Below are 20,556 nucleotides of genomic sequence, written 5' to 3' on the forward strand. Positions count from 1 at the left end.
AGTCTAATATTCACGGCTGCTGCTCGCCATAAATCCTTCAGACTAATGAGTCACAGAGAGATGTTGCCCAGGTCTCTCGCGCTGCAATGGCCGCCGCCGCCGCCGCCGCTGTGGCCTCTCTCTTCGCGTTTTTGGCGTCCGCTTGCTCCCTCGCTTGCCCGGCGCGGGTGATTTATGAACGCCGGGAAAATTGAACAAAGCCGCGCGCCGGTCCTGTGGTATCTCTGCAGCTTTCCCCAGCGTGAATCAGAACATTACCAACTGTCTGCGCATCCGTCCCACTTCATCACCAAAGCCAGGATGTGACCGCAAAAAACCCGAGCCCGAACTCACGTTTCCCCGGACGCAGCGCCTCCCTGGACTCGCAGAAACCCTCAGAAAAGCCCCAGGACCCAGCGAGGGCCGCCCAGATCGGTTCTCCCAGCCAGCCGAAGGGCTCTCTCCTGCCTTCCGAAAGGAGTTAAAAACCTTTGGAGATAAATCTGAGTGTGTGTGTGTGTGTCTGTGTGTGTGTGTGTGTATTTAAAAATCAAAAAGGAAGTTGGAGTCTCACTTCTGAGAGATTCATTCTTAGTGAGGCCCTGACGACTCCGATCCATTCCTGACGATCTGCATTAATTATTTAATGAGTCACGTGACCTCAAAGATTACAATTTCAATATCTCCCTTGAACAGGCACTACACCTTTATCAGCTGCAACCAGGGTCCTTGTTTGGCTTTTTGTTCCCCAGGCCTCCAGAACCCATTCACCTTTGCCCTGATGGGGCAAGCATCCACCATGGAAATACTAGGGCCAGCACAGCAGGATTAGTCATTCTGGGGCTACCAGCACTGTGGACAGTGGAGAGCCCACTGTTTTCTTAGGCTCCCTGACTTCCATCACTTCCGGAGCCTAGTACTCAGTCCACCTGTCTGAGTGCCAAGACTAGGGCAGTTCGGAATAGATAACTTCCCAGAGCAGCTTGGAGGGGTCATCATGCAAAAACCTACCCCTCTTCAGGCTACACACACCTGTGGCCCCGCCCATCAAGTGTAAGCCTAAATGTGTGTCATTCGGGAAGAATGGCTTCCACAGGAAAAGATCCCTATGGTCTAACCCCATCCAGGGTGAAACCAACTGCTCTACTCAAGCTACACACTCATTAGCATAGGAGCTTTGAGAGGGAGGGTCTTTCATCTGCCTCAATTTCTTCATTCCTAAATTGAGAAAATTGAACCAAAATGGCCTCCTGCTCTTTCACCTTGGTCCCAATTCTTTCAATCTGGGACTGTCTTTCAGCTTCAAGAATCAATCCTAGAAAGAATGGGGCTGGTCTGGGGGAGGAGACAACACTTCATGAGGAGCCTTCAGAAGAAATGTCAGAGTTCCAAACCAGAAGGTGCAGACTAAAAGGTTTCATGACAGCCCTAGCCACCTCTCTGATGCTATCAGGCAACAGAACACACAACTCTTCCTCCTCCTATTGTTTCCAGCCCATACTCTCAGAGGTGCAAGGCAGGTTTTTGAGCCAGTGTGTAATATAGAAGAGTGCCAGAAACAGTGAAAGGTGAGCCTGAGTTCGTCAATGCAGGGCTGTGTCTAGGGATGCAGAGACCAAAAGAGTGCCAAGAATGGCCTACTGCATGCACAGAATCCACTCATTTAAGTGGGTTTGTTCACTGGGATTTCTTTCCTTCCATTCTAAAGAGTTGCTGATCTATTTCTGTGTTGGAACTGCTAGAAGAAAGGCAATAGTTGAGAAGAGTAGCACAGCTTGGAAGCTTAAGGGAACTGGGGAACCCAGAAGAGATGGTAACACCCACCCGTGGGGAGAAGAGTAAGAAATGGAGGGAATGGGGCATCCTGAGAGAGCTGTGCAGTGGCCTACCCCCATATATCTAGGTAATCTTCCCGTGACCTCCATCCTGGGTATTAAGTGCTCTACTATGCCTGTCACAGTTGAATTCCTGCTGTAATAAAACACCAGGTATATCGTAGATTTCAGCAAAACTAGGAAAGAAAGCATACAAAGCACCATTTTTCTTCAAGGGGGAGAGTGTTAAGTACTTAATTCAAACTGTGACCATTAAAGTGTCTCCTATCCGATTTAGGTTGATTTCAGATGTTGACAAAAGTTTTATATACAGAGTCATGCATAGCCTGGCTCGGTGACTAAATCTGATGCATGTGTATTGCAGAGAGGGAGAGGAAGAGGGAGGGGACAGGAGAGCATGTGTAAGGGTCATTTTGGTAGGAGAATTACAGAGCTTACACAAAGTACTGTCTTTAAAGGTCAAGGGTTTGAGAGGCTAGTAGGGTTTGCTTTAAAAAAAAAAAAAACAACTAATGAGATAGAAAATTTGTCCTCTCAGTGAACTCTTATGGTTGCCCTAGCAAAGGGCAGACAATGCATGATTTTGAAACACAGTGAGATTTTCTAAGCTGTTAGAGCAAGCTCCCTTAAAAGTCAAATCTGAAAAAAAAATGAAATGACATAATCATTTGGAGCATTTCTGACAATTTTTTTTGAAAACTCACCAATACCTTAATAATCAATAGAAAAATGCCAATTTGTCCTGGAATATCAGAAAAATGATCTCAATCCTCTCTCTTCATTTTTTGAATGGACAAGTGAAAGTCACCCCCTTTACCTCCCGATCACTGCCTCCAGCACTAATGAATGGCCCACATCCCTCACTGCCGGAAAAGAAGAAATGTAAGAATTTACCTTAAAGGATGATAATCTGCCATTTGAGGTTTTGCAGCTTGACACTCAATTTCCACTGAGAGTCTAGGCATTTTTTTTTTTTGAGCAGGCAGACAAGATGCTGCATATTTGCCTGAGACCGCATTATTTGCAAGAAGATCCCTCTCTCCTCCACAGACTTTTCCCAGAGAATGCCTTTCAGAATTGCTGTTGAATTACAAAGAAGTATTTATTGTATGAGGTGATTAATGATTCCTGGGAAAATTGCTATTTTCAGCGTGATTTAATTTCGTTTTACAAGTGCGTGTAGTAGGGGGAGGGTTAATAAGTTTCAGCAGCAATTGCATTGCCTCCAGAAATGCCCGGTACCCTTTCACACCTTATCAAATGCGCTTGATGCCAGGCTTTTCCTCACTTGGGAAGGCTTGTGTATATTTGTTCACCCCTGAATCTTCTTGATCCCTCAGAGACTGGTGCCTATCACTCCTCTCGCAAATCTGGTTTGTTTTTAGGTAGAGAACGGATCACCCTTGCTGTATCGTTCACAGGTTAGCAAGGGTGAAAGGGATAACAGCACTGGCACTGGCTCAGCATTTGCCTCTGACATTGTAGAGGTAGGTGAACCACCTTTCCCCTCTCTGTCACAATTGCTACATGACCTAAAACCTGCACTTCTTTCAAGGCCAGGTGACAGTTCTAATTTTATGGGGCTAATGTGCATTGTTTTTCTGTATATCATGGCAGGGTGTTCCCTGATTGAGCACTCAGTTTAAATCAGTGTACTATTAGAGTTATGGAGATTGAGATGGGAGTTTTAATTTTCAGCCTTTTGTATCTAGATCTTTGGGACTGAACAGAAAGATTCCAAAGTATTTGAGAAAAGTGACCCTAGTTCAGAGTATAGTTTGCTTCCAGCAGTAAACTCTTCTGGGTTTACTTTGTATGGGGTGCATTTTTGGGTATCATTGTACTTTTTATTTCCTCTGAAGACACATAGGAGGGTGTACTGGGAAAATTCACTGTACTTTGAAAACTCTTTCAAAAAAAAAAAAAAGAGAGAAACAGCAAACAAAAATTCCCAAGCTGTACTTAAGACCAGCCAAGAAACAAAAAGCAATCTCAACCCTTTGCACAAACTATTTTTTATCTCCAGGGAAACAGGCAGATTAAGTGCAAAGGTGCAACAAATACCAAAGGGACCACTTCTTTCCAAGTGTGCTCAGAGTTCAGTGTGTAGAACAGCTGAAGAAACTCCTGGGCCCTCCACTCTGCATGGTTTCACCTTTCATTGCAGGGAAGGACATGTTTCTATGCCTTACAGAGACTTGCAGCCTGAAAGCCTGGCCAAGTTTGGGAAGAAGAGGAGCCCTCTCAGGGCTCAAGAGCCTTCCAGCTCTTTGGAACATTTCCACAGCGGGTCAAGCTTGACAAGAGTTCAGCTCAAGTTGAACACACACACTCTTAATCAAATTATGTGAGCAATCAGAATCCATGTGAACACAGCTCAAGCCATCTACAAAGTTTTTACATGCAAGGTCAAGCATCTCAATCCAGAGGATTTTTTTTTTTAATGAAAAGTTAGGAAACACACAAATCTGTCTCTTAGATTTTAATGTTTTCTCAAAACGAAGTTTATTCTTAGCGCATGGCTTTTTATACAGTCATATCACACTTTGTAGAGTTGCACGTGGGTATAAACACATTTCCCTCTCCCCAAGATTGTGCCCCAGAATAAGACAATATCTCTATGACAATATCTTAAATAAATGCAAGGAAGGGAAGCTAACATGTCACACCTATCATCAAGGTCTACACATTTTGAGAATTAAATAATCTTGCGAGGTCCACAATGTCTACTCATTTATTCAGTTCAATACAAGCTCATGTGAGCTCTCTTAATGGAGGAGGGGTGGTAAGGAAAGTGGGAAAGGGTCTCCTTTCTTCTGCTTGCAACAAATACACAACAAGTACATTTCCTCAGTCAGCATGCACTGTTCAGCTGACTTTAAACATCTCAGAAGTATTTGATGGCAATGGTTCTTTCTCAGGTACCCAAACCTGGCAGCCTTGGTCAGGCCAGCAGGTTGTTCCACCAAACAGCATCCTGAAAAATTGTCCGCCCTTGGGTGGCAACCAGCACATACTCTTACTGGGGATAACGTTTTCCTTTTTGGTTATTGTTTTTTCGCCAAGTTGGGTTTTGTTTTGGTGTCTGTTATAGCCAAGATGGGGAGGAGTAAATGAGGAAAGGAGCAGGAGAAGAGAGAACAGGTAAGGGGCAGAAACTGATCTAGGTCTCTAGATTATATGGAGGAGGGAATGGGTGTGGAGGCACCGGGGAGGGGGGGGGGAAGGGGGTGCGGGCTCTGAGTTTGTGCTTTCCCAGGCGGGCCAGCAGAGGCCGAGGCTGGGTTGGAGGATCGCATCTTGGTGTTGGGCAGTTTGTGATCTTTCTTCCACTTCATCCTCCGGTTCTGAAACCAGATCTTGACCTGGCGCTCAGACAAGCAGAGCGTGTGGGCAATCTCGATGCGGCGCCGCCGGGTCAGGTAGCGATTAAAGTGGAACTCCTTCTCCAGCTCCAAGACCTGCTGCCGGGTGTAGGCGGTTCGAGAGCGCTTGGGCTCTCCTCCGTTATAACTGGGATTCACTGGACACCCAAAACCCCGAAGGAGGAAGACCACGGAGGTGGGAGTGGAAGAGAGGGAAAGGAGGAGGAGAGAGAAGACAGGGTGGGGAAGAGCAATTGGAGATCATCATTATATAATAACCTGACACCAAGTTCACACAAGATACATAAAACCGCAAAGAAAATGTTTCACAGGCTATTGACAACGGGAAACACCCGAGAGCCATAAAGAATGGTGCTGGGCATTGGGGCTGAAGAAAAGCTTCAAAGACACATGGCCCGAAGCCTCTGCCAGGGCAATTAAATTTATGGGGGCTATAATTACTGCCCTAACAGTTTGGCGTCTCGTAAATCTCCCGATAAAGGGACCCTGGGTACAAAAGGGTTCTCACGTTGGGATCAGGCTGCTGGCTGGCGCACACACACCCTCAATCCCACAGCAGCCAGGCCAGATGGGGGCTCTGCTCCCCAGGCCCCCTTCCCTCGAGCCTCTCCCTCCTGACCCCCGCCCCGACCCTCGAACCCGGGCCTGGCCACAGCCCGCCCTCCCGCATCTCCCCAGCGGCGCCACGTACCGGCGCTGACATGGATCTTCTTCATCCAAGGGTACACCACGGGCTCCTTGCCCTTCAGGCCCGGCGGGCTCTTGTCTGCCAAGACCAGCGGGCACGCGGGGGCGCTGCCCCCTGCCGGGATGCCCGGAGTGGCTGGGGCCGCCTCGCAGCGCCGCGGGGGCGCGGGGGCCGCCGCGCAATGTTGCGGGGGAGGCGGCGGCGGGGGCTGCCGCCCGGGCTGCAAGACATGGCTCGCGTGCAGGCCGTGCGCCGGGCCCTTGGCGTGAGCCGGGGGCTGCTCAGGTTGAGGCGGCCGCCCCGGGCTGGCGCCGCCGCGGTAGCCATAGGGGTAGGCGGCGTCCGCGGCCCCGTGCGCGGGGTAGAGTGCGGCCGCGGGGTAGGCGGGCTCGCGGGCGGCCCGCGGCGCGTAGTAGGAGGCTGGGGGCTCACGGCTACCGCCCGCGTGAGGGAGCTGGGGCTGCTGCGGCGGCAGGTGCTGGGTCGCGGGTGCGGGGGGCTGCTGGTAACCGGGGCCCCCGCCCGGGCCGCCGTCTCCGCTGCCCGGGCCGCTGTGCTGCGCGTACTCCTCGAAGGGAGGGAACTTGGGCTCGATATAGTTGGAGTTTATCAAAAACGAGCTCATGGTCATTAATTTGTGAAGTGCAAAAATACTAATTTTTCTCGCGTTGTCGTTTTTCTGGGCTCGCAGAGGCCCCTCCCCCTCTTGCCTCGCTTCCCATCCCCCCTTTCCTCTGCGCCCTTCCCCTCCCCCCGCTGTCAAGTGCCCACCCCTCCCCCTCCCGCCGACGCCACCACCAAAGTTCGCGCCGCTCCTCCCCCCCCCCGCCCGCGCGCGCGCGCGCGAGCGCGCGTTCGTTCCGCCTCGGCCCCGCGCGGGCCCCGCCCCGCGCCCCACGTGCAACGATCCCACCAATGGGCGCTCCGCGCGCGCGGACCCGGATCAGGAAACTCGCGAGTGGTTGATGGATGCCGCGGTCAGGTCCCTGGCGGGGTGGGGGAGCAAGCAGGGGCTTCGGTTCTGCAGCCATCCCCTCCCTCCCCGACTCGGGTTCTTGCTGGGAATTGGGGGCCGGTCAGTCGGTAGGTCCCCCGGAGCCCTATTCGTGCCCTATTTCTGGCCTAGGCCTCAGGGCAGCGGACTGACCTCCAGCCTAGCAGGGCCTCGCGTCCTCCTGAGTTCGAAGCCCTCCGGGGGCGGGAAGGGCTTCGGGTTTAAGGGGCATCCCCGTTTTTATATTGGCCCTGGAATAAAACGAATGAGGAGACAGACCCATTTTTCTCACCTGCTGGTCCCTTCCTCACACTCTGCTCGCTGGTCTACTGATCTGCTAGAGAGCCTGCGTTGAGAAGCCTGGCTGGAGCAAAGGGTGGGTGGGTGTTCAGCTGAGAGAAATTACTCAAGGATGTTACAGCGAGGCCATTTCAGTACAACCGAATGGATGCTTTTTTCTTTTTAAGAAACAGAGTGTTTCTAATGACTAATTTGATAGAGGTGTCGACGTGAGAACTAAATAAGCCTGCGTTTACTAGATGCGATTGTGAGAGAGATGGTGACCAAAGGATGGGAGCGGATAGAAGCGACGCCTCCACAAAACCGAGCTTTAAAACCAATAACTTCCTATTTCAGACCCCCCCAAAAAAAAACAAAAACAAGCTGAAGATAGAATAAGCCCCTGAACGCCGATGAGTCTTTTCCAGCTAAGAGTTTTGCTTTCTCTTAAGGATGCTTTCTCAAGTTGTATCTGAGGCGAGAGCTGTATTTACAGGAGAGCCTATAATTTCTGAGTTGCTGAAAATTAGCATATTAACGGTATCAAAAGCTCCGGAAAGGAGGGAGAAGGGACTGTTGCCTGCCATTTGGTAATTGAAATTTGATGGGTAAACTAATTATGCTATTATTAACAAATAAATTACTTATTAATTCCACCTAATGTTGATCTTTGAAGTAAATACTGATGCCTTATTAGTACTGTGTACTTTCTTTTTCCTTTTCTGAGTCACACACCTAGATCCTCTCCTTTTCAGCTTAGTTTAAAAGCAGGGCAAACTGGCCTGTTCACCATTCTAAAAATAACTTTCGTGTTAGAATGCAAAGCAAGCTGGTGCACCTTAGTTGATTTTTCAAAGAGCAATATAAACAGCCTTCTCCACTGAGTCTGGAATGAAGACAAGGAAAGTTATAGTCTCAGCCTGGAGACACTTCAAAAAGAATGTCAATTCTATCTTCATTTATATCGGTTACTCATATGAGTTACTAAATGCTGGAATGGATCCATTTGATGGATAGTCATTTAATGCTTAGGCACATAAAGCCTATTATATGGGACTAATCTTTAAACTAATTTAGGAAAAGAGGTTAAAAAAGAGATCATGTTAGCTTTCTAACTGGAATGCCCTGAAGTGGTACAAAGAGGCTTTCTACATTGGGTGTATGTGTGTGTGAGGAGTGCTGTCCATCGAAGTGAGGTACCCTGAAAATTTTTTTGTTTTTAATGAAATTTGAGCCACAGACAGAAATCAATGCTGATTTTTAGCCAGCCTCTGTAGACCTGGGGGGAGGATTTAGCCTGTGATAAAGCTGCCTAAACGAGTATCTTTTCCCCAGCAAGAAAATACATACACAGATTATATACTATATACAATAATATGTACATATGTACTATATATTTCAACTCGGGACTTCAGGGGGAGGAATAGCATGGACAAGAAACTCTTGCCCTCTTCCTCATCAGCCTTGAGTACTAGGCTCTTAACCATGTCTGTTTAATATTATTTACAGACACTAAAACATAAAATTCATGTTGTTTAGCCTCAGAACCTTCTACGGACTATCTTTAAGTATTCAAGAGACACGGGCACTGTTTTGTATATGGTTCAGCTAAACGAGTTAACTGTGCCTGTGTTTTGTGTGGTTCTATTACTTTAGGAAGATGGGCTTACACAGAATCCCCCAAGGCCTGTAACTTGTCTTTTCGGTTCTATCATAAACACAAACGGAGCCAGGACCACCAAGTGTTATCTCACACACCGACATTTTGACATTTTACTGCAAGATTTATGGCTGTAATAAACAATCTCAGTACCTTTTCTGAACCTTCCACAACCTCCTTTTGCAAGCCATGGCATAATTCCATTGAATCAAATAATCTTTTGAAAAACATTAAAAAAAATTCTTGCCTTTACATGAGATCCAAGACACCAAAGGAAAGCTAGGAAGAAATTAGCTCAACTTAAAAAACAAACTGAAGTTTAGCAGCAGCATCTTGCCGGAGAAAAGATGGTATGCCCTGAAATCGAGCAGAGAGGGAACGTGCTAACCTTCGCACACCAACTGGCTCCAGTCCCAAGCGGGGTGAAAGCGCTATCCTTTCCTTGGGAAACTGGTAAGCACATTTGCTCACTTCCACGTGCAGGGATAACGTATATCCCCAACAAAAGCTTTCTTAAAATCCCATTAAGTGAAATAACTTTTCATCATGTCCTCGCATCCCAGATGGAGAAGGAGAGCGAAGGGAGTCCAGGGAAAGGGAGGGCGAGAAGGAGGCAGTGTTTGCAGCTTGGTTTGAATCTGATTTGAATCATTTTGAATATATTTGAAAGCGCCTTCCCTCTTGAATGCAACCCTGTCCCCTAGTTTCAAAGTGACCGAACAGTGACACCGTGTGCATTTTGTTTCTTATTAATCTTACACATTGACAGTCTTTGTTAAATCACAAGGCGCGCCCTTCACCAGCCGGCATTTTCATATTTGTTAGACGCGCTGACCTGAAGTTCACCTCGGCCTTGGACTTTGCGCTTCTAAAAGGTCTATACAGTGTCTTTTAGAGAGCAGGGTCCTTTGCCCAGGTCACTCCTTCTCAGGAAAAACCAAGGGGAAAAAGCAAAGGAAATGTAAACGTTATGGAATGTATTGACTGTATTTCTCCTTTGTTCTTTAGAGCAAGAGTCCCCCAGACTGTTTTCCGTCTGAAGTGCCCATCTCTGAAGCAAATAGGAGTGGCAGAAAACGAAATGCCTGATGGTGGCATTTGAGGGCTTCCCCCACCTACCCTAGACATATGATGATAGAGGGACAACACTACCAGCCATTTTATCAGTTAATTTGTTTGGGGGTGATTTCCTTGTATTAGTTTAAAATAATGAATATAACCCAAGCATAAGGACTGAAATTCGTATTAGGATTTTTAATCAGGATTGTGTGGGAGGCCTAAAGATGGAGCTCCTGTAAGGAGGTAAGCTCTCTGAAGGGAAGAACTTCCACAAGTACTGTTTTCTTAAAGAGCAGCTAAGAGGTTATCTATGAGTATTGAAGTGAAAATGTGTCAACATGGTTTTAACCAAAAATACAATGTAAAGCGTCTCTGGAAGAGACATGTAATTGCCTCAGTGAGACGGGGGTTTCCGTTTTCTTCATTTCCTTCACCCAGATGTGGTGGTGCTCAGTGCTGTAACAGCAATCACCACAGTTGTTTCCTTTCTTCTGTTTCATCTGGCAAAACCCCATTTGGCTTGGAGCTCTTGGCCAGAGTAAAAACTTTACACACTGCACAGTGGAAGCACCCTGATTACTTCCATGAAGGCAGTGTATGGGAAATATTTACTTTACTACTCAACATACCTGACACCATTAAATCCTATCAACCTGAGCATATTAGGGTGCTCTTAAACATCCCTGCAAGAGTCTATATTTTGAGTAGTTGAATTAGCTCCAAAATTAAGAAGAAAAGCCTAGGAAAAATGTTTTAGCTTTCTCTTCTCTGTTTTCCTACATTGATCATTTGAAGGTCAGTACATAGAGAAGAAAAACATGTCCCCCAGAAAATAGACTCCTAATGGCATCAACACTTAAAGTGAATCTAGATGTATGAAGAATAAAATATTGGTTAGCTCTTCAGTTGCAACTCACATGTGGCATGGTTCCAGTCTGCTTCCTTCATACACTATCCCTTTCTTTTCTTCTCTCCCACCCTTCCGCCTTAGCTTGCCTTCCTCTCTCCGTAACTGCCTCCCCTTCTGAGTGTTTTTTTTTTTTTAAGTATTTTCTAGAGAACAGAAGCCTGTCAAGGTGGTTTTACAAAATGGCCTGATTCTACCTTCCTGCGTTCTCTACAGTTACTTGCAGATTGTAGCATTTCTCTTACATTCAGTTGTGGTTTAATAATAACTATAACAAAAAATCACCAACAAAAAGAATGTTTCGTGGTACCCATAAGCATTTTCTTGCTAGTGGTGGTTCAGGAGGGTTTTCCACTTCCTTCTCAGCTCTGGGAAGCCTTTACATTTGGTTGGTTGCAGTTTCAGGGAAAAAAGCATTTTCTACATTTCCAAACTGCAAAGAATACATTTTGATGTGCCTCACAGCACATAATTTAGGGGCCATTATATGTTATATGGAAAACAAAACCACGCTGGACAATCAAAACTACCCTTTTCAAATAAAGGAGGTCTCCTGTACTCTTTTCTTACCATTGAGGACACAATGGGACATTAGAAACTTGCCACAAGATTTCTTAAAGGTCCACTAATGAGTTTTGAGCATTTTTATTTTGTGCAAACCACATTCCACTTCTGATTCTCCAACATCTAAGGTGTTGGTGTTTTCATAATCTATGCCTATTTACCTGCTGCTATTCCCTCAGAATAGGAGCAATAATTCAACATGAAATACAGCATGTATTACTCTTGAAAAGAGGAATTTTCTATCCTTTCCTCCGTAATTGAGGTCATTCAACCACTAGGGTTCACCTGGAGTCCATACCATGATACACGCGTCACTCTGAGCCATTTTATCTTTTGTGCTGATAGTCAAGATCGCAGCTCTAACATTGACATCAAACTCTGTCTGGGCAGATGACTAAGAGTGCTGCACAATGTAAACTTTTGACCCTCAACTTTCTGACCCGCAGTTGTAACGCACTAACCACAAAGATACACAAAGCTGAGCCTCTTCTTTCAGAGGGAAGGGGCCCCCCTAAGATCTCAAGATGCCCTGCTTCTGCCACTGCCTTTTGGAATTAAAGGGCAGATTGGATATTTTTGTATGTTTTGTGACTCTGTTTCCTGTCCTTCTTTTAGTCAGCACTTAGGTAGGAACTAGATTAACTTGAAATCATTCATGATTTCCTTAACCAGGAAGATTTGGAGTAGAACTGGAGAATCTTGCAAAAAGTGAGAGAGAAGAGAAGATGGAGGGAAAGCCTGCAGTAGAGATGGAGACATTTTTTTTTCTTTATTTAAAAATAAAGACACAGCCCTAATTGTTGGGAGAGCTGGCCCAGGCTGGCGAGTTGACTGTGAACTTGTACTAAAGCGTGCTCTGCTGGCGATTCCTAGGGTGTGCAGATTTATCTTCTCTGCATTTACTTAACCCGGCAGTGAACTGCGCGGGTGTCATTTGTTAGGCGATGACAGACTTCACCTCCAGCAAGGGCTGCTTCACAAAATCGCAATAATTACCTAATAAGCTTCATAACAAATATTATTATTGAAAAGACTAGTTTATGGGGAAGGGATCTGGTGGGAGGAGGGCAAATTTCTTTGTGAAAAAAAAACACCAAACAAAACAAACCTGGGGTGATCTTTCTTCCAGTTCTGGAGCTTAGAATGATGGGACTGTGGATCTGCTCTTCTGTGTGGGTGGGAGCCTCGGTTGACCCCCTTCAGCCTTGCCTGGGAACCTCATTTATAGTTTTGTCATTGTCTAGAAGGAAATTCCCCCCTTAAAAGCCAAAGAGATGGAGCCCACACTCCTCTGCCCTCTCCATGGTGGACAAGTCACGGATAGACCCCCAGTCAAGGCAGGGAAGATGCTAAGGGAATCTTCGAGCTAAAAGGGTTGTTTTCCTCTTTAATAGACCATCTTTTTGGAGGTGATTGTTTGGATATAATACTCACTGAATCACAACAAATGAACATGACTGTTTCTCGTAGAAGATTGTGTCTAGCTCCCACAGAACCTCCTACAATGAAGCAGGAGAAAACGGGAAAGCCCAGGCAAAAAGAATCATGGTATAATGTTGTGAAATTAGACCACAGAAACTCTATCAAACCCCTAAGTACGTGTGACCAGAAGCTTTCTATCAGATTTATAGTTCAGGAAATATTGTCTCTACAGCTTGTGGAAATAAACGAGTCCTTGCACATTTCCGCTGCCTTTTACAAGACTAGAAAGAGCACAGACACACACTTCTGCCACCGGCTGAGACTAGATGTCTCCATAAAGCCCTCAGTGGCAGAGGGGTTTTTCCACCCCCAAGTAAGTTCCTCTGCAAAAATGACCCAAAAATGCACAAGAAGAAGTAATGAGCAGATAACCAGCCACCTTCTTTAGTATGCTTCCTATGAAAATAGAAAGAGAGAAAAAAAAATCCCTCCACTAAGATTCATGTAAGATGCTGTATTTCTTAAAAGTCATTGGACGGCCATGTGGGTTAACCTGCTCTCTAAAATTCTGCTTAGGCTGTCTGAAGATTAAAATAGAAACAAATGAGCTGGCAACACTCATAACCTATAATTTTTTGGATTTGTGGGAAGGACTATTTTATATGATGCTGGATATGACTCCAGCAGCCTTTCTGTCCATTCCACACCCTGGTGGGGTGTGGCCACTGAGGTGGCATGGATTGCTTTCTCTATGCAAGGTACTCAGAGGAACCTGCCAGCATCCCTATGACTCTTGTCCCTGCTTCTAATTTCACTCACCAAGAAATCATTCAAGCAAGATCACCAAATGAGTAACTAAAATAGAACCACAATCCAATATTCTCCAGTGAAGAACACCAAAGTCAGAGCAGCCAAACAAAGAATCCAGAAATCCTCACAGACACAATAATAAGAAAACCCACTTCCATACCGAATTGCAATTCTAGTTCCCATTTAGCTATGGTCACATCTTTCTAAGATACCTGTGGAAACACCAATATTCACTTTACACAAAATGACTTCAGGAATTCGTGAGAAGTAGGAGTTGTGGGAGGGCTTTGATTTTTCAAAAAACTTCCCAGGTTTTGCTTCTTGTATCTCTGACTTTGGGGACATCTGTTGGACTTAATGCTGAGTGTAGGTGATCTCTGCACAATAAAGTTTGTTGAAATTCCAAATCTATACTTTAACTTTTCTCTCTTTAAGCACTTGATACATATGTGTACAAATTAGCACTTGTAGAAAACTATCCAGCTCCTAAGAGTAAAGCAGATCCCGGGTTTTTTTTTTTTGTTTCAATTTCTCAATGCAGTGGGAGAATTTGGCTTAACTCCCCAGACAGGATAGGGGGAAATGTGCCTGGTCCCTTGTGGGTGCTCACCCTGAAAAAGACTCCAGGACAGGCCATAATGTCCTCAGTCACTTGGCTTGGTTTACCATTGAAGAATGTAGGGGGCTGGGACCAGAAAGGGTGGCTGGGGCTAAGATGGAATTGTACCCAGAAAAATTTATTTTACCTTGCTTTACCCATTGGTACAATTTTGGAGACTGTTTTGGAAATCATAGATTATGTAAATTTCCTGGGATCAAACAGAAAGAGCAACTAACAAAAGACAGACGGAAATCTCCTACTGACAAACTACCCATTTCGTTCCTAAACTACTGTTTATGATGTGTCAGGAAAAACAACCTAATGGCTCTGGGAACTTTTAAGTTGGGCATTGAAGACACCTCGATTTCCCCTTAAACTTTAGGGCACAGTTTGGAAGAGAGAATTTGTCTATTGAGGAGGGAGTAAATTTCTCTAATCTTTAGTGTTATCTAGGGGGAGCCTAAGTTATCTTTTGAGGGTCCTGCGCAGAGAGATGTTTGGATTCTACAAAGGACAGGAAAAGGAAGAGGGAGGCAGGAAGAGAGGGAGAGAGAGAGAGAGAGAGAGAGAGAGAGAGAGAGAGAGAGAGAGAGAGAGAGAGAGAGAGAGCAAGAGAAGAAAGGGAAGGCGGAAGAAAAGAAAGTGCTTTAACCCCTTTCAATTATCCTGAGGATTCAAAGACTAACGTTAAATCCGGCCATAAAGTTTATTGCTTCAGACTAACAGGCGGGTGAGAACAGTCCCAGCGAAATAAAAAGAACGTGCAGGCAAACAAGGTTCAGGGCCTGGTCCCGGGTGCGCGGGAGGAGGTGCAGAGCCGCCCCCCGCCCCGCCCAGGTGGGCACCCGCGGTCCCCTGCGTCCCCATCGTCCAGTGGGCGCTGGCAGTCTGGGCTCGGCCTCGCAACCCAGGAGCCCAGCCTGGAGGTGCAGCCAGCGCCTCGCCGGCCTCTGCCACCCTTCGAAAGCCAGCCTGAAACCCGGCCCCGAAGGCCGCCGCCTCAATTCAGCCCTGCCAAATGACCCTGGCCCGCGAAGACATACTGCCACAGCCCCATAAGGAATCCCGCCAGAGTCCGCCTCGGCCCTGTCCCCGCCTTTCTTTCAAACTCCGAGCGCAGCCCAAGCCCACCGCCGGCGCCCCACAGTCTCCCGGCCCCTCAACCCCAGGACTGCGCGACCCCAAAACAGCTGGGACCTAGCCAGGCCTTGGGATTGGGGTGGGAGCGCTAAGTTTCCACACACAGGCCCATTCTCACATAAAAATCATCTTTTTGCACGCGGCCAGGGGCAGCGGAAGTCATTACCATCCGCGGTGGCGCAGCAATTAAAGTTAGGCCTGGGGACGCAGCGGCCACAGGAGCTGCTCACCGCACTGCCTCCGCAAAGCTGGCCCCTGGCGCTGCTGATCTGGGCAGAGGAAAACTTTGCTCCCCCTTTTTCAACACCAAGGCAGCCTCAGAGTTATTGCACCAGAGAGGGAGAGAGGAAAGAGAGAGAGAGACAGCCAGAGAGAGCAAGCAAGAAAGTTTTCAGGGTACAAAATACACTTGAAAGCACTCAGGAGGCGAGCTTACCTTAACTCGGAGGGAGCCATTTTTCAGAGAGTTTTGAGAACTTGTGGTTTGGACACTTCAGGACCTAAAATTGACAATTTGAATGACCAGGCGGCACACGTAGCCTGCAAAAGAGTCAAATGGAGTCCAGCGTCAGTGAGATTATATGTTATGTGGTATATAATGTTGGATGTCAACTCCCCAAAACCATAAAACTTACTTTAATGGCCCCACGTGACGTTTTATAGCCAGTGAGCCGATCTGTCTGTGCTATGGATGATTTTACGATCTAATTCATAGACAAAACCCTATTCATTTGGCACCCAAATGTCATATAGCCGGAACTGGGGCTTATAAAGTTTACTGTTTTATAACTTTTAAAAGGAAAGCCGGCATCAGTGTAAGCAGTCGGTTAATGTGCAAATCTCTAGTTGTGCTTTAGCGGCTGTGAGGAGTTTCCCAATCCAGCTAGGATGGGGTAAGTACCTTCCATTTGTAGCAAATTAATTGTAGCAAAAGAAGCCAACTGGGCTCAGGGTGAGGAGTGGGGAAGGGGCGCTGGGGTGGGTTGGGGCAGAGGGCTGGGGGTCCACAACCTGGCAGAGCAGCTTTCTTCAGCAAGTGGAGGCCTAGGACAGCCTCTCTCTGAGGAAAGAGGCAGAATCTGTGTGGGCCCCCAGGGCTGCTAACAAAGCCCTGCGCTTTCTCTCTTTCTTTCTCTTCCTCCCTTTTTTTGTACCCAGCAAGTTAACTTGGTTCCCTCAGAGGTGGGCAGGGTGGGCTTCAGGCTTTGGAACCACCTATGGCCTACAGCTTTTTCAACCTTCTGTCCTGAACTTTCTGGTGGGGCAGAGTTAGGGAGGCCGCGGGTCAGAATGTTGGTCTGAGGCCTCCATACACAGACAGGCTGCTCAGGTTGGCTCAGACTCACCAGCTTCCAGGACTGGAAGGACAGACAGAAAACCAGAAAGCCACTTGCTATTTGGTACAAACCAGACCAAGAGAACTTACAATAGAAAGTTTATTTTTTGTTTCCAGTCAGTATTTTTTCCTTAAAAACAAATACCCCAAAAAAAAAAAATAGCTGATCACAGTTTGCTTAAACAGCCAGACTTGGACAATATTTGTAACTTTGTTCACAAAAACATACATCACTGAAGCTGCGCTTATAAGAGCCACTTCCAGAGTTCGTGCAAAGGGTCCTACAAAGGCACGCAGGGACACACCGCTTGGAGTCACAGTTTTCGTCACAGAGTCACTAGTCACTACACGTCGAACAAGTTAAGTTGTGTCTCATCAAGTCACCTCTACGACAGCATTAATTAATTACACAAGGAATATAGGTAGTTTGAATAAAAATATCTTTAACAGCTTGGAGCTATTGAGACAGAAACACTTCCACGCACATGCACAGTTAAACAACTCGAGTGCAACACACAACATTGGCACTAAACGAGGTTGAAAGGGGACTTTTTTGTGTGTTTTTTTCTCTTTTCTTTTTTTGTTATAGTTACTTCAAGTAACACAGCTTGCTTCATATAAATAAGTTAAAACATCTATTTTTTTTTCAAGACAAAGCCATCCAGGACAAAGAGATGAACAGAAAGCAGCTCTACTTATACAGGCGCTATCATGGCAATAAACAGGCTCATGATTAAAAGATGAATTAGGGCAACGAGAACAGGGCGTCTTCACAGAAGGAACACAAGGGAGTTTCAGAAAGTCACCTTAGTACTGACACTATTCGAGATCCGCTAATACTGCTCAGTACTTTAAACGCTCTAACACTCAGGGGCGGAAGGCCCCTCCCGCAGCCGCCATGCTCATGCTTTTCAGCTTATTATCTTTTTTCCACTTCATTCTCCGGTTTTGGAACCAGATTTTAATTTGTCTCTCGGAGAGGCAAAGAGCATGGGCTATTTCAATCCTTCTTCGGCGCGTCAGGTAGCGGTTGAAGTGGAACTCCTTCTCCAGCTCTAGGGTCTGGTAGCGCGTGTAGGCCGTCCTGGCCCTTTTGCCTTCAGGGCCGCCTATGTTGTCTGCAACAGAAAAGTCAGCGCTTTAGCCACCAACTCCACACAGTTCCTGGCTTCCAAAGTCCGCCAACTGGACGAGCCAGGGTCCTGGACCGGGAACCCAGGCGAAAGGCTCAACAAGTCCTCCCTCCCTGCCCGCCCACCCACCCCTCCCGAATTTCCTTCCCTCTTCCTTTCTAGAGAGAAAACAATACGTTTTGGACTCTGGGAACAATCGGCCCATCTGAGGCTGGAACCATGTCCCCGAGGACTTGCCTAGTTTTCCCTCGCTCCTCTCCTGCCCGCTGGCTCAGCCCCAGTTGCCCCGAGCAGGGGGCGCAGCCCTCCAAGGCTGCCAACCGCTCGGAAACCTACCGAAGCACGGCCCTTTGCTGAGTGCCCAAGTGGCCTCCAGGTCACCCTCCCTTAAAGTTACAGCCCCGCCAGCCGCCTCCTGTTCCAGCCTGTACGCTTGGGGCGCCTGCTTTCTTTTTCTTCCCTTTCCTTTTCTCTCTTTCTCACTCCTGCCCCCAAAACTTCAGAATCCCGCCGCCCTCGCCTCGATTATTTCCCCCAAGCCCCTTTTCGGGGACTCTAATTAGTAACGCTGTTTCCCCAGCGTAGCCCTCCTCATAAATTATCCACCCTGACAAGCCCGATTCACGGCCCCTACTGCCATCCTCTACCTCTCTGCGCCCTGCTTAGCTGGCCTGACCCGGGAGCGCGTTCCGAGGCGCTGGGGTTCCAGATGGATTTTTTCCTTTCTCCCCCTTTCAACGTCTAAACTTGCCTGGCCACCGGCCCATTCCCCACTATTTGCGAGCGCAGGGTGCTGCAGAGAAGAGAAGGAAGGAGGAAGGCAGGGGAAGGAGATGGCAGGGAGAGGCTCCGCAGGGCTGGGAGAGGCGAGACTAGGAGAGAGACGGGGAGAGAGGGCTGCAAAGGACAGAGGACGCATGGATTTAGAAAAAGGCTGGCTTTACCATGACTTATGTGCAGCTTGCGCATCCAGGGGTAGATCTGGGGTTGAGCGGGCGGCGCCGGGCTCGGCTCGCTCTGCGCGCTCGCCTGCTCGCTGCTGGCAGGGGCGTCCTCCTCGGCTCCGGACGCCGTGCCAACCCCCTCTCTGCTGCTGATGTGGGTGCTGCCGGCGTTGGCCGAGGCGCCGCTGGAGTTGCCCAGGGAGTTTTTCCCGCTGTGGTGGCTGTCGCTGCCGGGCGAGGGGGCCACGGCGGAGCAGGGCAGCGGGTCGGGCGGAGGCGAGTGCGTGGACGTGGCCGGCTGGCTGTACCTGGGCTCGGCGGGCGCTGAGCTGGCGCCGGCCGCGTAGCTGCGGGCGCGCTCCCCGGAGCCAAAGTGGCCGGAGCCCGAGCGGCCGACGCTGAGATCCATGCCATTGTAACCGTAGCCGTACCTGCCGGAGTGCATGCTCGCCGAGTCCCTGAATTGCTCGCTCACGGAACTATGATCTCCATAATTATGCAACTGGTAGTCCGGGCCATTTGGATAGCGACCGCAAAATGAGTTTACAAAATAAGAGCTCATTTGTTTTTTGATATGTGTGCTTGATTTGTGGCTCGCGGTCGTTTGTGCGTCTATAGCACCCTTGCACAATTTATGATGAATTATGGAAATGACTGGGACATGTACTTGGTTCCCTCCTACGTAGGCACCCAAATATGGGGTACGACTTCGAATCACGTGCTTTTGTTGTCCAGTCGTAAATCCTGCCTGATGACCTCTAGAGGTAAACTCGTGCACTAATGGGGGAGTTGGGTGGAGGCGAGAGGGGTGGCGCGCGCGTCCTGGGCGCGTGCCCGCCACCCGCCGCCGCAGTTCAGTCGGACTCGAGCGCCACCCGCTGGAGGCAGAGAGCATTGCTCCGCTTCCGACCCGGGGCTGCAAGGGCCGGGGTCGAATTGAGGTTACAGCCCATTATGGCAAAATTATTGCATTTCCCTCGCAGTTCCATTAGGATGTACCAATTGTGAGGCCGTCAGCTGCCGATCGCACGCCCGGCGAGGATGCAGAGGATTAGGGGGAGGTGGTGACTTGGAATTTATTTACAACTTTTATTTCCCTGTTTTGCAGCCCCTCTTATTTTTGTGTCGAGGTTGGGGTGGGTTGTGCCCGTTCTGCCAGCAGCTCTGGATTTTGAAAATACAGATATCACCTTCGGGGGAGGGGAGGAGGCCATTTAGCCAAATGGAGAAATAAATCCTGCCCACAGCAGCAGCTACAATTAAGGCTCTGTTTTTGCGAGCGCATGAGGGACAGTGTCCCTGCCGCTCTTAAATGACAGGCGTCTATTAAGGATAGCTTTTGTGTAGTGTTTCTCCAAGGCGAGGTCAAATCCCAAACACTTTTATAACCAGAGTCGATTTTTCTCTCTTGTAAATACGGTTTTCGTGTCATTAGTTTGCTATTTGATTTGCTTACGTACCCAGCCTGGAGAATCTTCACCACCGGCCCCCGTTCTTCCAGCCAGCCGGGCCCCAAGTCAGAGAGTGGGCCCAGGCTCCCCGCTGCCACAGAGACAGCGTTTGGGGGCTGGGGATCCGTGGGCCGAGTTATTGGGGTCTTCCTTAGACCTCCAGGAGTAAATTGAGGGAGCAACTGGAATCATTTTGTGGCAGTGCCTAATATCTCCGCAGTTTTCCTGGGCTTCAAAAGACGAAAGGAAATCACAAATACAGTTGAGAGGCAAGGGGAATCTTTCCACTAGAGGCCTGGCGTCGCAGGCGCCCCTGGCACGCTTGGAAGCCAGGACTGTCGCGGCTCCTAGGGCTGGGCCCCCTCATT

The 20,556-nt window shown here is 48.0% G+C and overlaps 3 protein-coding genes across 4 annotated transcripts in view; all 3 read right to left on the minus strand.

The window, feature by feature from the left end:
- Nucleotides 1-20,556, minus strand: part of Hoxa3 (homeobox A3) — a 43,641-nt gene that overhangs the window by 15,272 nt on the left and 7,813 nt on the right. For both annotated transcript variants that reach the window (XM_074065179.1, XM_074065178.1), the window contains exon 2: nt 15,761-15,864. The gene's annotated coding sequence lies outside the window, so the exon portion shown is untranslated. The remainder of the gene's footprint in view (nt 1-15,760; nt 15,865-20,556) is intronic.
- On the minus strand, nt 4,284-6,597 carry Hoxa4 (homeobox A4). Its single transcript, XM_020186145.2, has 2 exons — nt 5,892-6,597; nt 4,284-5,337 (listed from the first exon to the last, which is right to left on the minus strand). Exons 1-2 carry the CDS (start codon nt 6,517-6,519, stop codon nt 4,991-4,993), a joined length of 975 nt encoding a protein of 324 aa, XP_020041734.2. The 5' UTR covers nt 6,520-6,597; the 3' UTR covers nt 4,284-4,990.
- Nucleotides 16,743-19,635, minus strand: Hoxa5 (homeobox A5). The gene is made up of 2 exons (XM_020185301.2): nt 18,738-19,635; nt 16,743-17,778 (listed from the first exon to the last, which is right to left on the minus strand). Exons 1-2 carry the CDS (start codon nt 19,630-19,632, stop codon nt 17,528-17,530), a joined length of 1,146 nt encoding a protein of 381 aa, XP_020040890.1. The 5' UTR covers nt 19,633-19,635; the 3' UTR covers nt 16,743-17,527.

This window comes from Castor canadensis, chromosome 2 (assembly GCF_047511655.1).
Source record: "Castor canadensis chromosome 2, mCasCan1.hap1v2, whole genome shotgun sequence".
In the NCBI taxonomy this organism is placed as follows: Eukaryota; Metazoa; Chordata; class Mammalia; order Rodentia; family Castoridae; genus Castor; species Castor canadensis.